At 40.1% G+C, this 13,779-nt stretch overlaps 1 protein-coding gene across 4 annotated transcripts in view; it reads left to right on the forward strand.

The window, feature by feature from the left end:
* Nucleotides 1-13,779, forward strand: part of LOC102964297 (minichromosome maintenance complex component 3 associated protein) — a 55,905-nt gene that overhangs the window by 27,755 nt on the left and 14,371 nt on the right. For all 4 annotated transcript variants that reach the window (XM_042957179.1, XM_042957181.1, XM_042957182.1 and 1 more), the window contains exons 16-21: nt 53-166; nt 5,669-5,821; nt 7,347-7,544; nt 8,116-8,184; nt 8,266-8,400; nt 11,240-11,393. In XM_042957179.1, the coding sequence (XP_042813113.1) occupies nt 53-166; nt 5,669-5,821; nt 7,347-7,544; nt 8,116-8,184; nt 8,266-8,400; nt 11,240-11,393 (823 nt within the window). The remainder of the gene's footprint in view (nt 1-52; nt 167-5,668; nt 5,822-7,346; nt 7,545-8,115; nt 8,185-8,265; nt 8,401-11,239; nt 11,394-13,779) is intronic.

A 13,779-nucleotide genomic window follows, 5' to 3' on the forward strand; every position in this document is an offset into this window, starting at 1 on the left:
CACTTTTTATTCTTAAACATTACTCTTGTGCTTTTTTTTCTTTTACCCTTAGGTTGAAACAAGAGAGAGAACTGGTGTTAACTCAGCTGAGCCATGGCCTGGCTACAGAGCTGACAGAACTTGTGGTGACAGAATGCGTGAGGGAAACCTGTTCCCAGGAGTTGAAGTAAATGAAGTTGTAGTTTGAGGGTGTGGGCTGGTGGGACAAAATGGGGTTTTTGAAGTGCTGTGGCCAGGCTGGTGAAGTTCAGGCTAGCTGTGTTTCACTTGGACGGGGGGTAGCATATCTTTTGGATAGCCAAACAGTAAAATGCCATCCATGTACTTGGTATGTGTTGCCTACAGAGAGGGCCTCACTTACATACACTCTCATCCTCATTGTGGACCCTGCGCTGGGTGTGGGCAAGTGTCTGTTAGCAAAATAATTCATTGGCAGTCTTGTACACCAAGTCATTTACCATTAATTTTCTCAAGTAGGAGGTCCCTTCCCTTGTTTCAGATGTTAAAAGATCATTTTGAGCCATCTCACTTAAGAACTTTATTAACTTTTTAAAAATTGAAGTGTAATTAACATGCAGTGTTATATTAGTTTCAGGTGTACAACATGTTGATTTGAAAGTTTTATAAATTATTCAGTGTTCACCATGATAAGTGTATTCATCACTTGTCATGATGCAACGTAATTACAATATTATTTACTATATTGTCTCTTTTATTTTTTATTTGTAGATATCTTCTCCCATCATTGGGTTGCCTTTTTATTTTGCTGATGGTTTCCTTCACTGTGCTAAACCTTTTTACTTTGGTATAATCTCAGTAGTTTATTTTTCTTTTGTTTCCTTTGCCTGAGGAGACCTACCCATAAATATGTTGCTAAGGCTGATGTCCCAAGAGATTGCTGCCTATGTTTTCTTTTAGGAGTGTTAAGGTTTCAGGTCTCAGATCTCAGATTGAGGTCTTTAATCCATTTTGAGTTCATATTTCTGTGTGTAGTGTGAGAAAGTAGTCCAGTTTCATTCCTATGCATGTAGCTGTCCAGTTTTCCCTACACCATTTGTTGAAAAGACTGTCTTTTCCCCATTGTATATTCTTGCTTCCTTTGTTTATAGACAATTGACCATGTAGGTAGGGGCCCTCTATCCTGTTCCATTGTCTGTGTGTCTCTTTTTGTGCCAGTACCATACTATTTTGATCACTATAGTTTTGTAGATTATGAAATCTAAGAGTGTGATACTTTCAACTTCGTTATTCTTTCTCAAGTTTGGTTTGACTATTTGAGGTCTTTTTGGTTCCATAAAGATTTTAGGATTATTTGTTTTTGTTCTGTGAAGAATGCTATTGGTGTTTTGATAGAGATTATATTGAATTTGTAGATTGCTTTGGGTATTATGGACACTTTATTAATATTCTCTTTCAACCCATGAGCATGGAATACCTTTCCATTTGTGTCCTCTTCAGTTTCTTTAATCAGTGTTTTATAGTACAGGTCTTTTACCTCATTGGTTAAATTTATCCTTGCTGTTTTATTCTTTTTGGTGCAACTGTAAATGGTATTGTTTTCTTAATTTCTCCTTCTACTTCATTATTAGTGTATAGAAATGCAACAAATTTCTGTGTATTAATTTTGTATCCTACAACTTAATTGAATTCATTTATAAGTTCTTATAGTTTTTTGGTGGAGTCTTTAGGGTTTTCTGTATGTAGTATCACATCATCTGCAAATAGTGACAGTTTTACTTTTTTAACAATTTGGATGTTTTTATTTCTTTTTCTTGTTTTATTGCTATGGCTGGGACTTCCAATACTATGTTGAATACAAGTGGTGAGAGTGGGCATCCTTGACTTGTTATTGATCTTAGAGGAAAAGCTCTCAAGTTTTTCACCGTTGAATATGATGTTAGCTGTGAGTTTTTCATATATGGCTTTTATTATGTTGAGGCTTTTATGATGTTTATTATTTCATTTTGTTGAGGGTTTTTTATTATGAATGGGTGTTGCATTTTGTCAGACCCTTTTTCTGCATCTGTTGAGATGATCATATGGTTTTTATCCTTTCTTGTTGTGGTGTGTCATATTGATCGATTTGTGAATATTGACCAACATTTGTATCTCTGGAATAAATCCCACTTGACTGTGGTGAATAATGTTTTAATGTATTGTTGTATTCAGTCTGCTACTATTTTGTTGAGGATTTTCGCATCTGTGTTCATTAGAGAGATTGGTCTGTAATTTTCTGTTTTTGTAGTATCTTTGTCTGTTTTGGTATTAGAATAGTGCTGGTTTTGTAGAATGAATTTGGGTGTTTTGCTTCCTCTTCTCCTTTTTTGGAATATTTTGAGAACAGTAGGTATTACCTCTTATTTAAATATTTGGTAGAATTTACTTGTGAAGCCATTTGGTCCTAGACTGTTGTTTGTTGGCAGTTTTTTGATTACTGATTCCATTTCATTACTAGTAACCTTTTGAAATTTTCTGTTCCTTCCTATTTCAGTTTTAGAAGATTGTGTGTTTCTAGGAATTTATCTATTTCTTCTATGTTGTCCAGGTTGTTGGCATATAATTTTTCATAATATTTTCTTATAATCCTTTGTATTTTTGTGGTGTCAGTTGTTATTTCTTCTCCTTCATTTCTTATTTTATTTATTGGAATCCTCCCTTTTTTTGGATGAGTCTGGGTAAAGGTTTATCAATTTTGTCTATCTTTTCAAAGAACCAGCTCTTGGTTTTAGTAATCTTTTCTATGATTGTCTACTGTCAGTTTCATTTATTTTTGCTCTAATCTTTACTACTTCTTTCCTTCTATAAGCTTTGAATTTTGTTTGTTCTTTTTTTTCCCTAGCTCCTTTAGGTGTAAGGTTAGGTTGTTTGAGATTTTTCTTGTTTCTTGAGCCTGCATCACTATAAACTTCCCTCTTGGAACAGTTGCATCCCAAAGATTTTGAACTGTTGTGTTTTCATTTTCATTTGTCTCCATATATATATGTATATATATTTTTTTCTTTTTTGATTTCTTGGTTGACCCATTCATTTTTTAGTAGCATGTTGTTTAGCCCCCATGTATTTGTGTTCTTTCCAGATTTTTTTGTTGTAGTTGATTTATAGTTTTGTACTGTTGTGTTTGAAAGAGATGCTTGATGTGATTTCAGTCGTCTTAAATTTATTGAGACATGTTCTGTGGCCTAACGTGATCTGTCCTGAGAACGTTCCATGTACACTTAAAGAATGTATTCTGCTGTTTTCGGATGAAATGTTCCATATATAACTGTCAGGCCCAGCTGGTGTGATACGTTGTTCAAAGAGACGGATTCCTTGTTGATTTTCTGTCTGGATGATCTATCCATGAAGTAAATATGGTGTTAAAGTCCTCTGTCATTACTGTATGTATTACTGTCGGTTTTTCTTCTTTGTCTATTAACATTTGCTTTATGTATTTAGGTGCTTCCATGTTGGGTGCATAGATACTTATAATTGTTATGTTCTCCTGTTGGGATTGTTTCCTTTATCATTACATCTCTTGTCTGTGTTTTGTCTCTTGCTATGATTTTTGTTTTAAAGTTTACTTTGTCTAAGTATTGTTATCTTGGCTTTTTTCCCCCTTCATTTGCATGGTATATGTTTTTCACCCCTTCACTTTCAGTCTATATGTCTTTAGGTCAGATGTGAGTCTCTTGTAGGCAGCATTTAGATGGGTCTTTTTTTTTTTTTTTTTAAATGTGTATTTATTTTTTGAGAGAGAGACTGTGACAGCGTGAGTGGGGGAGGGGCAGAGAGAGACACACAGGATACTAAGCAGGCTCCAGGCTCTGAGCTGTCAACACAGAGCCTGGGGCAGGGCTCAAACTCATGGACCACAAGATCATGACCTGAGCTGAAGTCATGACCTGAGCTGAAGTTGGGCGCTTAACTGACTGAGCCACCCAGGTGCCCCTATGTATCTTATTTTTTTAATCCATTCAGTTACCTTGTATGTTTTGATTGGAGCATTTACATTTAAAGTAATTATTGATACGTATATACTTATGGCCATTTTGTTAATAGCTTTCTGTTTTTTCTGTAGTTTTTCTCTGTTCCTTTCTTTTGCTCTCTTCACTTGCGGTTTGATGGCTTTTTTTACTACTATGCTTGGATTCCTTTCTCTTTATTTTTGTGTGTCTAGTATAGGTTTTTGATTTGTGGTTACCATGAGGCTTATATACTATAACATCTTATATGTTTAGTAGTTTATATTAAGTTGATGGCTGCCTAAGAACTTTATTAATTTCACTGTCAAGCTTCAGGGAAGAAAGAAGTTCAGTGTGCAGGGAAATCTGTCTTTGTGCCTCAACCACCCTGAGTGGCGCCTGGGTGGCTCAGTCGGTTGAGCGGCCGACTTCAGCTCAGGTCACGATCTCGCGGTCCGTGAGTTCGAGCCCCGCGTCGGGCTCTGTGCTGACCGCTCAGAGCCTGGAGCCTGCTTCCGATTCTGTGTCTCCCTCTCTCTCTGCCCCTCCCCCGTTCATGCTCTGTCTCTCTCTGTCTCAAAAATAAATAAAACCTTAAAAAAAAAAATTAAAAAAAAAATAAATAAATAAAAAAAACCACCCTGAGGTAGCCCTGAAAGTGATGGACTGTACTATGGCAGAGCACAGATTCCATTGCAGATGGAGGACACAGCAAGGAGGCAGAGTGTTTTGTTTAATGTTTCTTTGCATCTTTAATAATTGGGAGTCTATTTCCCTGTTTAAGCACGAAACCTCATAAGTGATGGATCAATGTCTGTTCTTAATCCCAGGAAGGAGTGTTAGGAGATATGTAAGAGCTGGGACTTGATATATTTTTCCACAGTCCCGGGAGATCTGGGCTTCAGCTCAGCACCAGGACTGTCTCCACCTGCCATAGAGGACTATTGAAAGCATGTCTTGCTTGTTTAAGCTTCTTTGATTTTTGTGACTAAATATATCTGGTAAAATTGTTTGTGCTCCCTTGGTTGACAGAATTTTGTCATAAAAATCTCATTTAGATGCTGGTTTATCTTGAGGGCCACTGCCATTTGAAACATGGGCTGCCAATCTTGGCTGCCAGCTCTTGGGACACTTTTAATTGCAAACATCGGATAGTGCTGATGAGAAGGTGTTGTAGTTATTTTAATGGTCACTTGAAAATTAAAATTTGTAGCTAATTTATTACGACAAAAGTTTATTTATTGACTGTTTACAAGGGCCTGATTGGACCTATAATCTAGTAGCCTATACCACTTTTGTCTTTTCCTCTGTCTTAACAGGTCTGTGCATTAAGTAAAATGAAAATCTTTTTTTTTTTTTTAATATTTATTTACTTATTTTTGAGAGAGAGAGAGAGAGAGAGAGAGAGCAAGCGTAAGCAGGGGAGGAACAGAGAGAGAGGGAGACACAGAATCCAAAGCAGGCTCCAGGCTCTGAGCTGTCAGCACAGAACCTGATGCGGGTCTCATGAACCGTGAGATCATGACCTGAGCTGAAGTCAGACGCTTAACTGACTGAGCCACCCAGGCGCCCCAAAGTAAAATGAAAATCTTAAAGCTTCTCTTGTGGGAGAGGCACAATTGCATTTCAGTAGTAAGGATGTGGAATCTTGCCACTTTTAGGGCAAGCCCTCAATGTATGTGGGCCCTGGGTACAGTGTCTTCCATCTTGATTATCCTCTTCTATAGGAATGCAGTGGAGACAGACCAGAGAGTCCGCATGGCCCGTTGCTGTGAGGATGTCTGTGCTCACCTGGTGGACTTGTTTCTTGGGGAGGAGATTTTCCAGACTGCAAAGGAGACCCTCCAGGAACTGCAGTGCTTCTGCAAGTATCTCCAGCGGTGAGTCCTGTGTCCTTACAGATGAAATGGATGCATGTGGGGAGAGCCTTTTACAAAGATGATACTTTCAGATATAGTCAATTATACATACCCACGAATATGTTCCTTCCTAAAGGGTAAACGCTAAGGGATACATAAGGAATTAGATTGGAGGCTGTTTTGTATTTTGACAAGTATTCATAGGTTGCTCTCTGTCGTTTACCTAATGCTTTTGATGCAGGGAGATGGCTCTGAATAAGCCAAATAAATTCTAGCTGTGTGCACCCACATGGGTGAATTTCTAAAACTTATATAAGTGAAAAAAAGCAGTTTTTAGGGAAATCTGTACAACGTACAAACAGGGTATATTCAAACTAAATACATTGTTTTAAATTTATGTGATGGTACAACCCTAAAGAAGGGAAGGAAAATTAACGATCATAAACTTAGTGCAGCGGTTACCTTTGGGAGTGAGAGCGTGCATAATTGAGCAGGGCCCAGTGCTGGTCATGGCCACTGCTTCTTAATTGGATGGAAGTATGTGACTATTTTATCATGGATCTTTATGTATTAAAATTTTTTTTTAAAAGTTTATTTTGAGAGAGAGTGCGTGAACAGGGGAGGGGCAGAGAGAGAGGGAGAGAGAATCCCAAGCAGACTCTGGGCCGTCAGCACAGAGCTTGATGTGGGGCTCGATCACATGAACTGTGAGATCATGACCTGAGCTGAGATCAAGAGTTGGATGCTTAGCTGACTGAGCCAACTAGGTGACCCTGTCGTTAATCTTTAAACTTGGGCTTGTACTGTGTATGTTGTGTCATGTGTCATTTTGTAACAGCACTTAAAGTAAGAGTAAACTTGGAAGTTTAACCATATAAGAGGGAATATAGGGAGAAGTGAGTCTCCGTACCACAGAAGTCTCCATACCCATCTTCCTCCTCAGAAGCAGCAGCTGCTGAGTACGCATCCAGAAGCCTTCTGCCCTTTTTTGTGGTTGTTAGCACAGACGGCAGCATCTGTGCTAACCTGTCTTTACTCCACTCGAGGGAAGGCGGAGGCCTCACCACAGCAGCACATTGGACTCTTCCCAGGGTTGTCAGTGCAGCCAGAAAGGACCCATCTAGTTCTCCGGTGATGGACTTTCACATGGCTTCTCTTTTTAGCTATGGCAGAGTGCTGTGGTGGTCGTCCTTGTACAGACATCTCGTACAGGTGCACACATATCTGGAGAGAAGTTCCCATGAGTGGTGTTGGCTGGGTCAGAGTGTGTATCTTGTATCCATATCCATATCGCCAAGTTAGCGTCTAGAGATCATTGAGCTTCAGTGCTTCAGTTCACTACTTTTGTTGTTTACCACCACTCATCTGCTCTTGTGCATTTCCCATGCCTGAGTGTTAATTTTAATTGTTTCATTTGTTAGCTTGAGGACTATTGCTGAAAAAAACTTTGTGCTTCCCTACGTTATAGCATTGGACTGTGGTTTTGCATTTGTCCTCGTAGTAACCTTGAAAATACCCAATGATGATACGTTGTTGTGCCCTCCAGGTGGAGGGAAGCCGTCGCAGCCCGGAAAAAACTGAGGCGCCAGATGCGGGCTTTCCCTGCAGCGCCTTGCTGTGTGGACATGAACAACCGCCTGAAGGCATTGGCACCCAGTGCAGAGTGCCCCATTGCTGAGGAGAATCTGGCCAAGGGCCTCCTGGATCTGGGCCATGCAGGGAAACTGGGCATCTCCTGCACCAGGTCAGCACTTGGCCTGCCATGGCCGCCTGGTGTTCCCCAGCCCCACCCGGCTTTACGGAGAGCGTGGATTCATGTGTGTGTTTGGAGGGAAGGTGGAGAGAATCAGAGAACGTGAAAATAGATGCAGGATATTCTTGAAGGTCGTCTCTTCCTCTAGTTCTGGATGTATGACTTGTGCTACATGCTTTGATTTCACACTCCTTTTCCACTTAAAACACTCAGGGCCTGGTGATTGAATTTTACTTAGAATCACATCTTTGTCTTCTGGTCTTTCTGGATACATCTATCAGTTTTCATTGGTGGAGTTTCTTCTGTCCTCATGACTGTTCTTGAGGGCAGGATTTTTGTCTGTTTACTACTCATCTCCCATGGCTTGATATTTGTGGAATGAACAAATTCTCTGACTGATCTGTTTATCAGAAAAAGTTTTCTTGGTCTCCTAACCATTCTGTATCAGGAGACACTATTAACCAGTTACTTTCCACTCAGAACATCAGTAAATATTCACCAAATTCCTTTCATGGGTACTGAGGTGGCCTCATGAAGGCACAGTGTCTTCCTTTCTTTGTAGGTTACGGTGGCTCAGGAACAAGACAGTGCACCAGATGAAGGTTCAGCACTTTTACAAGCAACTGCTGAGGTCTGTCATCCCCCTGCCATGTGTGCTTCTCCTGCATGGGACTTGTGCACTGGCTTACCCTCTGTGCTCTGTTCCTTCCAGTGATGCAGCATGGACACCCCTGGACCTGCCATCCCTCGTGGCCAAGTACCTCCCTGGAAGGTGGGAGCGTGTGTTTTGGAAGCTGGTGCTGGTGTTGCCTGATGGAGAAGAGCAGTCCCCAGGGAGTCCTGGCAGGTCAGGAAGGGTTTCCCTCCCTGGGCTTTGAGGTTGAGAAAGTGGCTTCAGGAGGTGGAGTTTTACAGGAGGATGGGAGGGACTCTGGCCCTTGTCGCACAGAGGAGTCCGAGCATGAATCTTGTGGCCAACAGAGAGTGGGCAAAGCAGTAGAGTTTACTGAGAGAAGGCATAAAGCTCTCAAGAGTGAGAGGGGTCCCGTCCCAACTGTTTTGCCACCAAGGATTTGTGTCCCTGACTTTTTATTGGGACCTTATCTGAAAGTTTGTGAGACTCCACTCCTGACACTGGCCCAGGCAGGTCTGGAATACGTTTATCCTTTTTTTTCCCAAAACCCCACCGCTACTTCAGCCTCCCACTTGTAGCTGCAGCCTGCCTCTCTGAGGGTCCTTTATCTAGCACTGCCTAATATTAGCCCTTTCCCTACTCAGAATGACTTCTCTTGAGAGCATGAGGCGTGAGGGACTTGCGTAGTCTGTTTGGTTTGTGATTTGAAGTTGACACTTGAGAATATTAAAATTTTTATCCTGTAAATTGGACAATAGTCTGTATCCAAAAACATTTAAGAGTTGATCCTTTTTTTTAAATTAAGTGATTTTTTAATTTACATCCAAGTTAGTTAGCATATAGTGTAACAATGATCTCAGGAATAGATTCCAGTGATTCATCCCCTATGTATAACACCCAGTGCTCATCCCAACAAGTGTCTTCCTTAATGTCCCTTACCCATTTAACCCATCCCCACTCCCACACCCCCTCTTTTTTTTTTTAATGTTTATTTATTTATTTTGAGAGAGAGAAAGTGAGTATAAATAGGGTAGGGGCAGAAGGAGAGAGAGAGAGAGAGAGAGAGAGAGAGAGAATGAGAGAGAGAGAGAGAGAATCCCAAGCAGACTCTAAGCTGCCAGCACAGAGCCTGATGAGGAGCTCGAACCCATGAACTGTGAGATCATGACCTGAGCTGAAATCAAGAGTCGGATGCTTAAATGACTAAGCCATCCAGGTGCCCCAAGAGTTGATCCTCTTTTAAAGTTATGGTGAGGTGTATTGATTAGAGCCCACATCATTTTAGACTCTTGGGGAAGACAGTTTGTAGTGTGTTTGCTATAGTTGCATTTTTTTTTTTTTAAAGGAAAAAAACTTCTGGCATATTTTAAAAGATTTCTAAGAAATTGACGTAGCATTACGTGTATTTCCTACAACCAAACTGCTTCCAGAAGTCATGTTTAAAGCAATTACAGAACATGTTTTCTTTTTTAGCAGCTTTATTGACATGAATTCACATATCATAAATTTCACCCATTTAAAGTTTTCATTTCATTGGTTTTTAGTATATTCACAGAGTTGTGCAACTACCTCCACCATCTAATTTCCAAAACAGTTTTTACCTACAGAGAAATCCCATATCCATTAGCAGTTACTCATCATTCCTCCCTGTCTCCAGCTCCCAGAAACCACTAATCTGTGTCCTGCCTTCCATGTATTTTCCTATTCTAGACGTTTTGTATAAATGGAGTCTCACAATGTGTAGGCTTATGACTAGCACTTTTCACTCAGCCATCATGTTTTCTGGGTTTATTCATGTTATAGCAGACAGTACTTTTTTTGTGTGTGGCTGAATAGTATTCCATCGTATGAACAAAACACATATTATTTGTTCAGTTGATAGTATTTGGGTTGTTTCCATTCTTTGGTTATTACGAGTAACGCTATGAAACATCCATGTATAACAGTGTGTGTGGACAGATGTTTGCAGGTCTGTTATATACCTAGACGTGGAATTGCTAGGTTGTGAGGTAACTTTATGTTAAGTCTTTGAGGAATTGCCAAACTTTTCCACAGTGGCTGCACCATTTACATTCCTGTTAGCATTGTTTGAGGGTATTAAGTTCTTTGAATACATTCCTTTTTAGGCAGTTACTCTTGGAAACTGCTTAACTAAGGAAAAAAAAAGTCATAAAGATTATAAGACAACTGAGCAAAGAAGAGAGTTGTCTTATATTAAAAGTATTTAAATGGTGATTCATTTCCTAGAGTAGCTGTCTTCTGATTCACTAATAAGTTCACTTGGAAATATACATCACAGTAATTCTTAAGGTCTCCAGCATGAATTTTTTTTTTAATGCTTATTATTTTTGAGAGAGAAAGAGCATACCCGCACACACAAGTGGGGCAGAGAGTGGGTGACAAAGGATCTGAAGCAGGCTCTGTGCTGATAGCAGCAAACTGATATGGGGTTTGAACCCATGAACTTCGAGATCATGACCTGAGCAGAAGTTGGACACTCAAACTGACTGAGCCACCCAGGCGCCCCTGCATGAAACTCAATTCTGTAAAACATTTTTATAGTTGACCCTTGAATAACATGGGGTTTAGAGATGTCATTTCCCCTGACACAGTCGAAAATCTGAGTATAACTTTGACTCCCCCCAGAACTTAACTACTAATAGCTGCTGTTGACCAGAAACCTAACATAGTCAACATTGTGTATTTATTTGTATTTGGGTATATATGTGTTTATCATATACTGTATTCTTACAATAAAGTTACAGAAAAGAAAATGTTATTAAGAAAATCATAAGGAAAATATACTTACAGTACTGTACTGTAAGAATGGATCAGGTTCATGAGTGCCCTCTCCTCTCGCCCCAGTAGATAGCCCAGGAGAGTTCCTTGGTCTAGTTTAAAATCACAGCCTGTTTTGTCCAGCTCAACTTTACAGTAAGAGTTGGTGTCTGTGAACCTACATCTATGTGGTATTTCTTTTTCACTTTTCCTAAAAATCTTTATAGTTTAAATTTAGAATTCTTTTTCAAGTGTTATTTTCCTTTATTCACAGAATTTTAGCAAACTGGTTACAAGTCAAGTTCATGGGAGGTGATGGCTCAGTGGGCGACACAGGCACCATGGCTGGGGGAATTCAGACGCTTGCGCTGTTTCACGCTCTCAGCAGCAAAGGGGATCAGACAGTCGCTGTCAATGTGTGTATAAAGGTAGGTAAGAATCGTGTATTTACTTCTGTGATTTTCTTTTTTTTTAATTATTTTTTTTGAGAGAGAGAGAGAGAGACACAGAGACAGAGCATGAGTGGGGAAGGGGCAGAGAGAGGACGACACACAGAATCTGAAGTAGGCTCCAGGCTCTGAGCTGTCAGCACAGAGCCTGATGTGGGGCTCGAACTCACGGACCACGAGATCATGACCTGGGCTGAAGTTGAATGCTGAGCCACCCAGGCGCCCCTGTGATTTTCTTATTTCACTCACTCTTAGACATTATTGGAATCATGGAAGTGCCTTGAAGTGGTTTTGAAGAAGTGTGGGAGGCTCAGAAGCCCGTATCATGTCTGTTCCTCTTTGTGTCCTGTTGACATCCCACGGACACCTACTTGGTGTGACATGCCAGGCTAGATTCTCAGGAGTGCTGTGAGCCTTAATCATCTCAGGTCAGCAGACCTCTTTGAGAACTTGGTGAAAACTCAGAACCATCCTGACAAATGCATAGATGCACATAATTCAGGAACCCTGAACTCCTCCTTCATGGGCCTCTGATAATTAACCTAAGAAGTGTAAGAGAGCATTTCGCAAAAATACAGTGCCTGTTATATGTCACATGGTTTGCCAACAGCTAACATCTTTGCTATAATGGCTTCCTGATACATCAGGTCTTACAAGAGAGTAATTAATGGTTTTTAATCCTATGCAGTTTTCACTAAACTTGGTCCCACCAATATATATAAGTTCAGTATTGGGCATTTCAGGTCAGTTGGATTTGTTTTACATTCAACTTGTCCTAAGTTTTTGATCGTAAGTTCTAATTTTTGTTCTTCTATATAGGTGTTTGTTTAGTATAGATGTTAATTTTTTTTTAATTTTTCTTTATTCTTATTTAAGTAGAGTTGGTACACAATGTTATGTTAGTTTCAGGTGTACAATATAATGATTCCACAAATCTATACATTATGCTGTGCTCACCACAGTGTACCTACTGTCTGTCATCATACAGTGCTATTACAATACTATTGACTATATTTCCTATGCTGTACCTTTTATCCCCTTAATTATTCATTCCATGACTGGAAGCTCGTACCTCCCACCCTCCTCCCATTTTGTCCAGCCCCCACTCCCTCCCTTGTGGGAACCATCGTCTGAGAGATTCTTATTTAACGAGAACCTATTTCCTCATTCGAATAAAGTCTACATAAATAAATTTTATGTGTTAGCATATGTTCAGATAAACCCAGAAGTGTATTTTATTTGCTTGGGAAAGAACGATGCAGGGCAGAGAGTGTGGGCTTCCGTGTGGAGCAGACCTGGGGTTGTCAGCTGCTGCTCTGGCCAGCTTTTTGAGCCTAGGCGTGGTGCCCTCCATAATGTAGTCCTGACTCACTGCACCAGGGTCTCATGAGGGTTAGCCAGGTTGCATGCTCAGAGTGCTCAGTGAGAACCCGCTGTCTACCCTCTGCCCTGACCAGAGGGTTTACAGTGCCCAGGCCTCTCCTCTTCCTAAGAAGGTCACCTTTGTGGCACACCCTGCTCATCTGCGTGTGATACTGTAATCCACATTCCTTCTGTCCTTGGAGCCTCTTCAAATTGTAGTTTGGTTATAGGGTTTTTATTTATTTTGTTCTTCCATTTTATGTTACTTATTTATTTTAATTTTTTTTTTTTTAATTTAAGCAAACTCACAACCCCAAGATCAAGAGTCTCATGTTCTTCTAACTGAGCCAGTCAGGCACTTTTGTTTTTCTATTTTAATATTATTTATTTTATTTTCTAAAAGTAAATGTAATACATGTATAAAACCTTAGAAATATAAGGAAGTACAGAGGAAGCATAAAGATGATAAGAGCCATTTATGCTCTTGCCACTCAGAGGTAACAGTAATGTCTTGGTTCATGTTCTTCCCTTTTTTCCTATGATCATAAAGTCAGACTTCACCTACTGGACAACTAGTTTGTTGTTGTTCTTGCCTTTATTCTGAAGTCTTTTAATCAAAGTAATATTTGCAGTACTTAGAAAGTCAGATACATGTCATGATGCATAATGAGAGATAGCAGCCCCTGCCTCTCTCCTAGGGGTTGATTTCTGTTGTCTTCCCAAATCACATGCTTACACAGCTGTTTCTCAGTTTACCCACTTTAGATGTTCTCCACTGACTTCCCATTAAAATATATCTATTGTTGTATAACAAATTAACCCCAAACTTAGTTTAAAATAGTCAAGATTTGTTATCTCATAGTTTCTGTGGGTCAGAAGTCCAGGTGTGGTTTAATTGGGTCCTCTGGCTCAGGGTTTCTCACAAAGCAGAGATCAAGGTGTAAGCCAAAGCTCTGGTCTCATCCGAAAGCTTGACTGAGGGAAGAGCCACTTCCAAGCTCGC

The sequence above is a fragment of the Panthera tigris genome, chromosome C2, assembly GCF_018350195.1.
Source record: "Panthera tigris isolate Pti1 chromosome C2, P.tigris_Pti1_mat1.1, whole genome shotgun sequence".
NCBI classification, from domain to species: Eukaryota; Metazoa; Chordata; class Mammalia; order Carnivora; family Felidae; genus Panthera; species Panthera tigris.